The sequence below is a fragment of the Syngnathus scovelli genome, chromosome 11 (assembly GCF_024217435.2).
Source record: "Syngnathus scovelli strain Florida chromosome 11, RoL_Ssco_1.2, whole genome shotgun sequence".
Lineage (NCBI taxonomy): Eukaryota > Metazoa > Chordata > Actinopteri > Syngnathiformes > Syngnathidae > Syngnathus > Syngnathus scovelli.
The window spans coordinates 1,376,255-1,388,663 of record NC_090857.1 but is presented as its reverse complement, the minus strand read 5'-3'; the positions used below and the strand labels follow the sequence as shown (position 1 = coordinate 1,388,663).

Sequence of the window (12,409 nt, the reverse complement as noted above, 5' to 3'; positions counted from 1 at the left end):
AGATAGTATCTCGAATGACTTCAAGTAATGTGGCTGTCTTACCGCATGTTGTAAATGTGGAACGTCTTCAACGAAAATAAACGTTACACTCAAACCACAATGTGTGCAGGTGATTAATTATTCTCATGGAGCTGGGAAATCTAGTTAGTTGTGTGCGTGCAGATGTCGGTACTGGTACGAGGACCTCCTTCAATATTGATTGGTACCAACATCAAGGGTCAGTACTGTTGCACTCTGGCATCCTCCCCACTTCACGGTTGCCTATCCTCCCATGCCCCTTTTTTAAGAACGTATAGCTTTTTTAGGTCCAAAGAGCATGTGAGTAAAGCTATCCCTGAGGACCACGATGAAAAAGCAAAGGGGAAGGTTGCCTCTCAAAAGCGTTCACTCCCACTCACAAGCTTGAACTGGCAACACACCAGCGGATACAACTCAACTTGGAAAATAGTGAGTAGATGCAAAAAGATGCTGAGTTTATTTTCAAATCTGATTTATTGCCCTTAAAGTTAGTTGATGTGAGATTATGTAATTGTTGCTCGCCCAAGGTTAAGTACATGTATTAGAACAAACTGTTATTTAATATGTTTTTAGCATCAATGTCCAATTGGGAATTTTACTTTAAAGTCATATAAGTTTAACCCGGATTTGTACAAAAATGGCAATGTCTTGTCGTCAAGCAGTAAACAAACTAAATTATAATTAGAGTAAATATTCATTACAATTGAAAATAACTTTCAGCTGACTCAAATTTAAAGTTTTTGTTGTCAATTAGTATGCATCTCTTTTAAAATGTCCCAGTTTTAAGAAGATTTTAATCCTCAGTCAGTTATGCAAGACTGATCATTTGCTGTCCTATAGTAACTCATTGTAAGACATCTGTATTTTACAGAGCAGCTATCCAAGCTGTGCATCTAAATCAAAATGTTTAAGATACGTAGAGTTAACGATGTGGAGCCAACTCCTCCTGGGCAAGGTAAGTAACATCGTCTCTATTCTTTATTTTATTTTATTTGAAGCTACTTCAGAAACAATCAGACATTTGTTCTTAGTCCAAAATGTACGCGGCATAGAGGGATTCAGGCAATTTTTACAAACTCTTATCCCTTTTTTTGACAGTGAATATCAAAAAGCGGTCAAGGGTGCCAGGAGTGATGATCACTCAATTTGTGGAAGAAGTCCCTGTGGGGATGAGCACCCCAGACTTTACCCGGAAACCCATAGCACTGACCATTCAAGAAGGTATGGTGCAAACGACTCTCTTTCAAAGCCTTGGGTGTTTTTTGCTTGTGAGACATCATGCCATGACGACCTGCGATTTGATTGTCTCATTTCTAGGAAAGCTTGCCATTTTCAAAGCAAGAATTAGCGGCAAACCCGCGCCAAGGGTGTCGTGGGCAAGGAATAAGGGAGAAATTGATGAAGAAAATTACAAAATGGTCTATGATTCACTTTCTGGTGAACACTCACTGGAGGTGAGCTCATAAGAGTGACTCAAATAAATGGAGATGGATATATAAACAAGCCGGTGGTAATGCATGTTGTAACTGTTACATGAATTTTGCATTTCCCTAGATACCGGAGGTGTCCGTAGAACACGCTGACACTTACAAATGTTTCGCTACAAACGAGTATGGAAGAGCAGTTGTCACAGCCGCCCTAAATATTATTGAACGTGAGTCCCTTACATCATAAATAAAACTTCATTAGTGAGCAAAATTAATTCAAATGTTTTCCTTTCTAGTTGGCTATAAAAAGAGCAGAGCCTTGCAGCAATCTAGAACAGGTACACACTTTGCACAGTTTGACATACACAAAGATTGAATTACCGGGAATCAAAAACAACCTACCCCACCCGCAATGCATTCCAGCTGTCCGAGAACTCCCTGAAGACTTCAAGAAGGCCTTAAGACGCACGTAAGTACAATTCCAGTGAGTCCGTGCGGCAAAAGCAAATGACATTTTTCTTTGATATCAATTCATTTCTTGCGTAGGGTTAAAATCGAACCAAAACCCGAAGTCAAACGAGTCATTAACGACAGGTTTTGGGAGCTTTTGTTGAGCTCTAATAAAAAACATTACGAGAGGATCTGCAGTGAATACGGTGTCACAGATTTCCGCTGGATGCTAAAGAAACTAAAAGAGAAGAAGCTGGAACAGGAATATGAGCAAGAGAAGGTATTTTGTGCCACACTTCCCACTCATTGGAGGCTTGAATGTAATGGTGAATTGTTGTAGGATAAGCACGAGTAAAATTGGACGGATGCAAACTGTCTGCAACACAAAATGGCAATACTACACGATATTGTTTTGTCCCAATCTGCATAAAAACAGGTTGTTGAGACAATCTGCAATTTAAAACCTACTGAAGTCAAAGGTTTTAGAGCTGAGATGTCCCTTAAAGACCCGGCAAGTAAAATCTTGACTAAGGTGAGACGCTCCCATTTGAATGTAAACGTTCTGGTAAATGTGAAAGAAAGGTTTTTAATGTGATCGGACAGGATGACGTACCGGTTCCTTTTGATGGGGATGCAGAGGTGAAATTAAAACAAGCGGGGAAGAAGTTTGTGTTCAGCATCAATGACGTTCATCCTGAAGATGCTGGAATGCGCCGTGTGGAGGTTGATGGGGTCAAGATTTTCTCGACTGAATTAAAAGGTGAGACGGCGCATCAAGATTGATGTCTTATGATGTACATACCCTTGAAATATCCTCTTCATAAAGTTCCCGGTGCCGACTGTTTGTTGGTCTATATGTGCCGTATGATTGGCGGGTGAAACTCTCAGTAGGATAAGCACTATAAAAATGTATGTTTGGTTGAAATAAAATGCCAGATAAAGCTTTGTTAACATGACATCTGTATTGGTTTTGCTTTTTTTAAATACAGAATCAGGGGACAATGACCCAAACTTGGTTGGAAAGAAGAAAGCTAGCAAAACAACTGGAACGGGTGGTGGAGCAGATCTGCTGAAGATCGCTGAGGAGCAACAGGCCAAATTACAGAAGGAAAGAGATGAGTTGCTTGCGACAGCCAAGGCACAAGCAGAGGTTGAAGCAAAAGCAGAGGAAGAGGTTAAAGCCAAAGAAAAAGGAGATGTTAACGCCAAAGCAGATGTTAAACCTAAAGAACAAAAAGAGACAACTAAAGCTGAAGCAGAGAATACGACTAAAGAAAAAGCAGGGACTCAAATTCAAGCTAAAGAAGAAAAAAACAAAGAAAAAACAGAGACTAAAATTGAAGCTGAAACAGTGGAGAAGACGAAAGAAAAACTAGATAGTAAAATTCATGGTAATGTAGACGAAACGACTAAAGAAAAAACAACAGAGACTGAAATTCAAGCTATGGCAGAGGATAAGACTAAAACAAAAGGAGATACTAAAAATACAGTAAGTGACTATACTAAAGATAAAGCAATGCCAAAATCCACAGCCAAAACAAACCAAACAGTAAAGGTGAAGGTTGAGAAAAAAGATGATGGTAAGGATGAAAATTCAGCCAAAGAGGAAGAAGCAGAGGATGAGGAATCTGAGGAGGAGGATGAAATGGAAGAGGAAGATGCTGGAGTGAAAGTGGAAAAGAGAAAAGACAAGCCTACGCAGACTACCGATCCCAAAGTCTCTAGTGATAAAGAAGACGAGGAACCAGTTCTGAAGAAAAAGAAAAGAGTGCGAAAGGGCCCACTTGTTCCCGATACCGCCATGGGTAAGCTGAATAGGGTAGCAGCGCTTTGATCGACATATTTGCTTTCATTCCTAACAGTGACCTTTACCATGCAGATGCGGGTGTTTACTTCACCAGTGGTTTGTCCGACATCAACGCTATCATTGATACAGAGGCGGAATTAATCTGCAGACTGAGCAGCGACGATTGTGAAGGATTCTGGTACAAAGATGGCAAAAAGGTAAGAGACCAAGAGTTCATTTGACAGTGGTGCTTCTTTTTAATGGCTTCAATGTGCATTTCAGATAGCATCTACAGATGATGTCCGTATTGTTGAAGAAGGGTCTTATCGTAAGCTAGTGTTAAAAAACTGTAAAGAAGAGGATGCTGGAAAGTATCGCTATGAAGCCGATGGCCGTAAAACAGAAGCCATGGTGATTGTTGAAGGTAATGTCAACTCATTCATTAATTAAATCAAGAAATAAAAGGAGAGAAGCCCTTGAAGAAGTCTTTCAGTGATGGATGGTTGACATAAAATAATATGTGCTCTTCTGACAGATCCCCCAAGAATGAATAAGGATGACCTCACTAAGTTCTTAAAACCGGTTATCGTAAACACTGGGAAAGACGCAGCCTTCGTGCTGTCCTTTCTTGGCCGGGAGCCAATGAAAATCCAATGGTTCAACGAAGGCGAAGAGCTATTGGAGGACACCCGCACAAGGATTGAGAAGTCCTCCTCGCACACTCGCCTACTGCTGCTCAAGTGCAAACGCAAAACCTCAGGGGAAATAAAGATAAAGATTAAAAATGATTTTGGAACAACAGAGGCGGTCACTCAACTCACTGTTCTTGGTATGTAAAACAAAATGGCACTATTATTTGAAATAGTCAAACAAAATACAAAATGCAGTTGATGTAAAATTCATCTATGATTCATTCCACTCGTGTCTTTATGGTTTAGAAATGTGACCAAGCTTGTTATTTCTTTCTTTCATTTGACCTCAGACAAGCCAACAGTGCCCCTAGGGCCCGTAGATATAATCGAAAGTTCTGCAAACTGTATCGCGTTCAAATGGAGGCCTCCCAAAGACAACGGAGGCTCCCCAATTACCAATTACATCCTGGAACGTCAACAAATTGGCCGAAATAGCTGGAAGACCTTGGGAAAAATTGGTCCTGAACCCCAATACAGGGACTTGGATGTGGATCATGGAAGAAGGTACGCATATCACATCAGGGCTGAGAATCAGCAAGGTATCAGTGAGATGATGGAAACTGGTGACATTCAAGCTGGGACCAAGGGTAGGTTACCGCAAAATTATGATCCAACGGGTTTGGTTTTGACCAACAAATGTCATTTTTGTAGCATACCCTGGACCTCCCACTGGCCTGAAAATTGTAAGTGCTTTTAAGGACTGTATCAACCTTGCATGGTCTCCACCTTCAAATACGGGAGGGACCAACATTTTAGGATACAATGTGGAGAAACGAAAGAACGGCAGTAATCTCTGGAGCCTTGTCAACCCTTCGGATGAGTCCATCAAAGGTAAAGTTCAGGAGAACAAATGCAAGTGGCTATTTCATTCAAACAGAGGTGTCCAAATAAATTGATAACAAATCGATCAAATTAATCACCTTGTATTTAAATAATCAAGTCATCATTTAGAGCCATTTCTAATTTAGAATTAAACATATGATATGCAATGCAGTATGTTTAAACTGTCTTGTGTTCTACTAGAGAAAAAGTACGCTGCAAAAGACGTTATTGAAGGCATCCAGTATGAGTTCCGTGTTTCAGCGATCAATATTTCTGGGGTTGGAGAGCCAAGTGCACCTACGGAGTTTGTTTTTGCACGGGATCCAAAGAGTGAGAATTGCCAAACCCAAATTATTCATTCAGATTCAGTGGAAGGGTGAGCACTTCACTCATAATGTTTGTTGACATTTTTAGAGCCCCCTGGAAAAGTGAGAGACCTGAAGGTGACAGATTCTACATACAGCACCTTATCTCTTACATGGACCGAACCAAAGGTAGAAGAAGGTGTCCAGGATGAGGCCAAAGGATATTTTGTGGAAATCAGGCCGGCGGAAAACCCAGATTGGGGTCATTGTAACTCAAGCTCTATCATTACAAACTCCTTCACGATCTTGGGTCTGAGGTCGATGGCCATGTACTGGGTAAGAGTGGTAGCCACCAATGAGGGTGGAGATGGTGAACCTCAAGAGTTGGAAAACTACATCATTGCAATGCCTCCCCCAGGTGAGCGAGTAGACTTATTAAATTGCATTCGTAATGACGATTTTGGATCCATTTCCCTACATTAATTTTGCATGTTCATTTCCTTCCAGTGAGACCTCGTTTTACTGACAAAAAAATAAAGAATTTTATGGTAACGAGAGCTGGAAACTCCATGAGGGTCACCTATAACTTCCAGGTTGAGTATTCACGAAAAGGAACGGGTGCACCACCCGTCATTTCAATGAAGGCAGATTTCCTGGACATCTGTCTCATGCTGTTGGCAGGGTTCTCCATTACCAACAATTACTTGGCTCAAGGACGGTCTGCCTCTTCCCAAGCATGTGACAGTGAGCAATTCTGACACCTCATCCCAGTTAATGATCGCACTGTCCGAGCGTCGAGACACCGGAATTTACACCTTGATCTTGCGAAACATCGTTGGACAAGAGTCATGCACTTTTGAGATGAGAGTCACAGGTAGAACTGGTAGAAGTATTTGATCATCCACAGCAAGAGAGCTGCACAGTTGAGGTAACCGAGTGCGTGTTATTTTTGTGGCATGACGTTGATTTCCTTTTTCCTAGATGACCCCAAGCCACCAGGTCCGGTGGAGTTAGAGGAGAATGTGCCTGGAGCGGTGTTGATCTCTTGGACAGCCTCTCCGGATGAGAAAAAGGATGACAGGCTGCACTACATGATCACCAAGCATGACTCTGTCAAGCACAGTTGGCAAACGCTGGCGGACCGTCTTTTCAACAATAAATTCACTGCCGTCAATATTTTGCCAGGAAGGCAGTACAAGTTCCGCGTCTATGCCAAAAATGACATGGGAACCTCTGAACCCTCTGAGTCACCAAAGTGGGAAGTGAAGCGAGAAAAAGGTAGGGATGCGACAGCTGGTAGCAGCAGCAGATATTTGGGGTCCACATTTTATAGCCCTCAGTTTTCCTCTTCCAAATATTTCAGCAATTCGACTTGCGCCCCTAATTGGTTTTCAAGCAGATGAGTGAGGGCAAATTCAGTCTGAACATTCGCCATGATGTGACGGACAATCTGGAGAGCCATCAAATAATCATGGATGGAAGTTGGGTGGTGGGGAGGATGGATCCGTTTGAAAATGGGCAAAATATATGAAGGTGCTAAATGACTGTAATGCTATCTATCCATTATCAAGGCCTTCCTATTTTCTTTCATCCAGGAACATTTTCTTTGAATCTCCCAGCCTCAAAGGACTGCAGTTTTGAAGCAGCTCCCGCTTTTTCTGTTCCGCTCAAAATGCACAAGACTCCAGAGAGCTACGAGTGCTATATGAGCTGTGCCGTGACTGGAAAGCCCAAACCCTATATTACTTGGTACAGGAATAACATGAGCCTCAACACCAACAGCAACTACTACATCACCAATACGTGTGGGGTCTGCTCTATGGTCATACTCAAAGTGGGCCCCAAGGACAGCGGGGAGTACACGGTCGTTGCAGAAAACGCTCTCGGCAGGGTGGAATGTTCAACCATACTTGTTGTTAAAGGTAAATTATCATTCATTTATTGACATCTTAAAGGTTATTATTTGGGTGTACATATTCTATGCATTTTCTTCCCTCAATAACCAGATTAGAGTGATGGCATGATCCTGCTCGACTGAAGAACCATGCTATTTTAAGAAGAGGGAAAAGAAATCAAGTATAGTATCTGCTCATTGGGATGATATTAAGAAGTAATCCAGAAAGATCAACTTAATGTGGCAATAGAAGAACTGAAACATGTATTCACAATCTGTGTACTCATGTGTAACCTGCCTTTGTCAAAATATATTACAAGGATGAAGAATTATAGAGAGTTTACTCAAAACATTGGAATATTTTGTGTCTCATTTGAAAAGGTTGGGTCTGTCTGGGGGTTCCTGTCCTAGTTCATGTTTGGCCAATTAGTGGCTTCCTGGGCTTTGGAATACAGTGGTTTCTACTTCCAGGAGCTGAAGCAAAAGGGAGGGGTGCACATAAAGACAATACATAAATGCATTTTTACTTTGGGGAGGCAGTAAGTGGTTGATCTGCACTGCATTTATTTGTTTCACCCATTGGTGGTGCCAGAGGAACCTTATCATGATTACCTTGGCCAAAAGGGACAAACAGGGGTGCTGGCCAACAGCTGTGTAAGGTTCAACTCATATAAAAGTGGATCTATTTTATTTACACTTGAAATTTCATATAAACTCTGTAAAGTGCACACATTTAACTTTTTTAGTGTGCTGTGTGTTTGGAGGCTTTAATAAAGGTATTTGTGAGCCATTTTACAGAAAGACATAAATGGAACGGAAAAAATATGAAGTGCATGACTTCCAGTGTCGAGCCCCAGGAAACAATAACATTGTTAACGACTCAGAACTTTAACGAGATTCCTGTCCTTTGCCTTTCTCTTTTATGTGTGAAATCTTGTAAACAAAGTAATGAAATTGTTTTTAAAATAATCCTGAAGACGATGGGGTGAAACGGCTTCCCGAACACATTCTACATTTGTTTTTGTTTTTTGGTTGGGTAGTTCAGTGACCCATATCTTCATGCCTGACAAAAATCACACCTCAGTGAATTGATCGCAACTGAGTTTGTCTCTGAAGATGTTTTGACTCTCATCGGAGGGGCCAGATCAGTCGTCATCATAACACTCTTATGGAATGAGGGGCAAAATGTCTTCTCATAAAAACTGAGGAGTCCAGTTGCAATCAATTCAGTGCACTGAGAATAAAATGACCTGGATGAATGACAACAGCCACAAGCATGTCCTCGAGTCACGCGTCGGTACAAAGGCTTGAAATACACAAACATGCTCACGCTGGGCATAACTGTTATTTGTCAAGGTCCCAATAACTGGGCTGTGGCTTCATGCCAGCATCACGGTCTCCATGAGTCGCATGTAAAATACCCTCGGGGGCACAACAGATGCAGAGCGCATTTATCATTGTCCAACCATACCTCACTTGTTGCCGCTATCCACAACATGCAATTGGGGTGAGGAGAATGGAATACTGTACAGTGAAAGCCCACTATACGCAGGGGACAGGGGTCACCACTCTGACTTGACAGTTTTGGCTGTTTACGTTCATATTATGGCGCCACGTTGGTACAGCCCAACTAAACACCTGTTACGTGATTGGCCGCCCTTATGTCACTCGCGGGACATGCCATTGTCAAGGGATATTTATGAGGCAGTGATAGGGCAAGTCACACTGTCGCCAAGCTAGCTGTCATGTGCTCTCACAACATTTGACTATTACATGAATCACTTTGTTGTTGCTATGGATATCATATCCATTTGCTATACTATCCCAGTCTTGCAGTTCTTTGCATTTGAATGAAAACAAAACCTGTAAAATACAAAGAACACAGCACTTTTTTAGATTTGTTTTTTTTTGCACAACCATAACACAAACTACGATGGGTGGATCACTTGAATAAAAAAAAATTCATCAGATACCTTAGTGATCACTTAACTACAGTACGTATAATCAAGTCCAAAGTTGTCGGAAAAGTATATCAATGTTGTATCACACAATTTGTCTGGGTGACAAGTGCAACCGCATCGCCTTAGAAGTTCACACTTCTACAGAGAGGAGAGTGCGGTCATTGTCACCTGCCGTGAGGCCTTCCCTCCTCCTCCCCCTTTTGCCTGAGGTTGTGATTTAGGTCAAAAACAAAAACAACCACCGCCTGTCTTGGCAGTGCCCACCTATGACCAGGTGGGTCCTTAAATACAGAGTCACTTCCTGGACATTCTTCTAAAGCACTTAGTTTGTGAAGGAAGGAGGCAAGACCGTACGTGGGAAGGACTCAGGAGGAGCAAGAAAGTCTGAGGTAAGTTCATCACCAGTCATGAGGAGGTCTTCAACACAAGGAATCCTTTGGTTGCTTTCCTTGCTTTACATGATTGGTTCTGGTGTCAAGCTACATTTGTTCAGTAAGAATTAGTAATATAACATTACAAAGTATAATATACAGGATTTAGCACATTTGTACCGTGCTCAAAATTTTCATTCATTAGAAATATATGTGTTTACCGACCATGAATGTTGTAAACAATCAAAAAAATGGAAGGTTTATGATAATTCTAACACCATTACCTCACAGTAGTTTTTGCATCTTTATATTTATTTTGTCCAAATCCGTAATTTGAATTATATTACTTGTAATACAAGTATTTGGTAGAAGTTAATCATTTAAGTATTTTAATTACTTTGGAGTTGACAATGTCTGGCTGCTATTCTCTGGTCATGTTTTGGAATAGAAAAACTATCCGAATTCAAAACAATAGTTTTTATTCTGCCTATAGCGTAAAAAAATAATAATAATAAAATACAACATGGTGCATACATTGGCAAAAAAAACATATATTGGTAAAAAAAACAAATCTCCAGCTGTTGAGGGGTTTACTACATAACGATATCGACGTGCTTTTTGCACTTGACCTTAGTGACGTCTTCTTATGAGCCACTTTTATGACGCTGCCTTGGAGATAGGCCTCTACGTTCTCTAAGGTGACTAAACACGCAAAAACTGTGCCATATAATAAACATCTGGTTATGTCGAGAGTTATTTCCAAGCACGTTAGGAAGCTGCTGCAGTGAAAAGCGTTCCCTTTTATTGTGACCTATCATGTGACTCTCATCCCACGACGGAATGTCGACTGCAGACATCCATAACCATCACATGGTTTGTATGATGAGTCTATGGGACGCTTATAGTAATACAGTCATATGAACCATTTACACCAGCAACAGTATCTGTGAGAGAATGTTGGTGCTATTTGTCAAGTGTGCCAAGGAAATTATGTCAGAAAGATATTTACAAATGATGGAACGTCATATGCCATGAGGATAAAAATAGCAGTCCAAAAGGGTGCTAGTGTGGAGTTCAAAGATAGAATAAAGTGTGAGTCAGCGCATGTTAGTATGCCCATTCACCTTGAACTACAGGATACGCCTCATGTAGCAAAAGATAAATCATGGAATGTTTTTCCTCCCAAGTGGCACAATTTCACAATGGGGATGAGTGCTTTTGCTACTCCAAAGCTTACTATCCGGTACATAGCTTAGCTTTTAAGTAAACAGTCCAGTAATGCACAAATACTATAGTAATGGAAAATCAAAAAATGAAAACAGAAAATTCTGCAACAGCTGTGAGCTGCTCTAAAAGACTCTCGCAGGTCTGGACACGTTGGGGTAACCTGCAACCCGAACATTTGGTGCCTTCAGGGCTCTCTGACTTTCAAGAGCTTAACATTATGAAATGACAGAACATTAAATGTGATATCACAAATAGATCACTTGAAAATACAAGAATAAGAGTTTACATGCACTATACACTAGTGTAGAGTAGGAACTGGGCGTCAAAGTTTCTCACTCCTTGTAAGGGAACATATTTATGGATATGTGACACTTGTTTTTCAACCACTTTCATTCAAATGACATCTCTTAAGTATCCTCGTGAACCCCCTACACCCAGGAAATACTCAATCCATGACAAAAACATGCCTTATCAGTTTATTTTATATTTTAGTTTATATTTGACATTTGCCCTTCTAAATTAAGAAATCATTGGGGTAATTAAATACAGTATTATTATACGGAACCTTACCGTAAATAGGACTGACAGATCATAAAAAAAATGCTTGGTGGCCAGGGCCACTCGAGTATCAAAGTAAAACGCCGCAATGAAAACAAAACAGAAGAAAGCTGTATAATGATACCTTAAGATGGCTGAAATTCCATCCATCCATCCATTTTCTGAACCGCTTAGTCCCCACGGGGGTCGCGGGCGTGCTGGAGCCTATCCCAGCCGTCATCGGGCAGTAGGCGGGGGACACCCTGAATTGGTTGCCAGCCAATCGCAGGGCACACAGAGACAGACAACCAATCGCACTCACACTCACACCTAGGGACAATTTGGAGTCTTCAATCGGCCTACCAAGCATGTTTTTGGAATGTGGGAGGAAACCGGAGTGCCCGGAGAAAACCCACGCGGGCCCGGGGAGAACATGCAAACTCCACACAGGGAGGGCCGGAGGTGGAATTGAACCCACACCCTCCTAACTGTGAGGCGGACGTGCTACATGGCTGAAATTAATTCTATAAATGAATCCATCACCCTGAATGTTGACAGGGCAACATAAAAGTTTTATTTTTATGAGGATTTTATTTTGAGGGAGTGCGATAAACCAAAGCACCCAGCAAGCAGCTGCATGGACCACAGCCACATGCTCGCATAATGGTTTCCACTCAGTTCTTTTTTGGGGAGGGGCTTAAATATGCAGTCCTTAACTCTGTCAATTTTTTTTTTTCTGTCAAGAATCGTCCAAGAATCCAAGATGTCCAAAAGAGCCAGTATCACAGATGGGACAGGCAATGGCCAAGGCAAGCAGAGCAAAACTAAATTTACAAACGACTGACGTACTTAAAGTATGTATTCTTAAATGGAAATATCAAAGAAGCAATAATGCCACAGTACTTCCAAGCAAAAAAAA

The 12,409-nt window shown here is 41.3% G+C and overlaps 1 protein-coding gene across 1 annotated transcript; it reads left to right on the top strand.

The window, feature by feature from the left end:
* Positions 1-231: 231 nt before the first annotated feature.
* igfn1.3 (immunoglobulin like and fibronectin type III domain containing 1, tandem duplicate 3) lies at positions 232-8,143 on the top strand. The gene is made up of 23 exons (XM_068652392.1): positions 232-447; positions 890-973; positions 1,117-1,239; positions 1,336-1,472; positions 1,573-1,672; positions 1,742-1,783; positions 1,869-1,914; positions 1,992-2,214; positions 2,332-2,427; positions 2,499-2,655; positions 2,891-3,700; positions 3,775-3,899; positions 3,964-4,105; positions 4,217-4,510; positions 4,664-4,960; positions 5,025-5,204; positions 5,397-5,525; positions 5,610-5,918; positions 6,008-6,093; positions 6,182-6,374; positions 6,482-6,778; positions 7,096-7,422; positions 7,507-8,143. Exons 2-23 carry the CDS (start codon positions 922-924, stop codon positions 7,509-7,511), a joined length of 4,170 nt encoding a protein of 1,389 aa, XP_068508493.1. The 5' UTR covers positions 232-447; positions 890-921; the 3' UTR covers positions 7,512-8,143.
* The last annotated feature ends 4,266 nt before the right edge of the window (positions 8,144-12,409 follow it).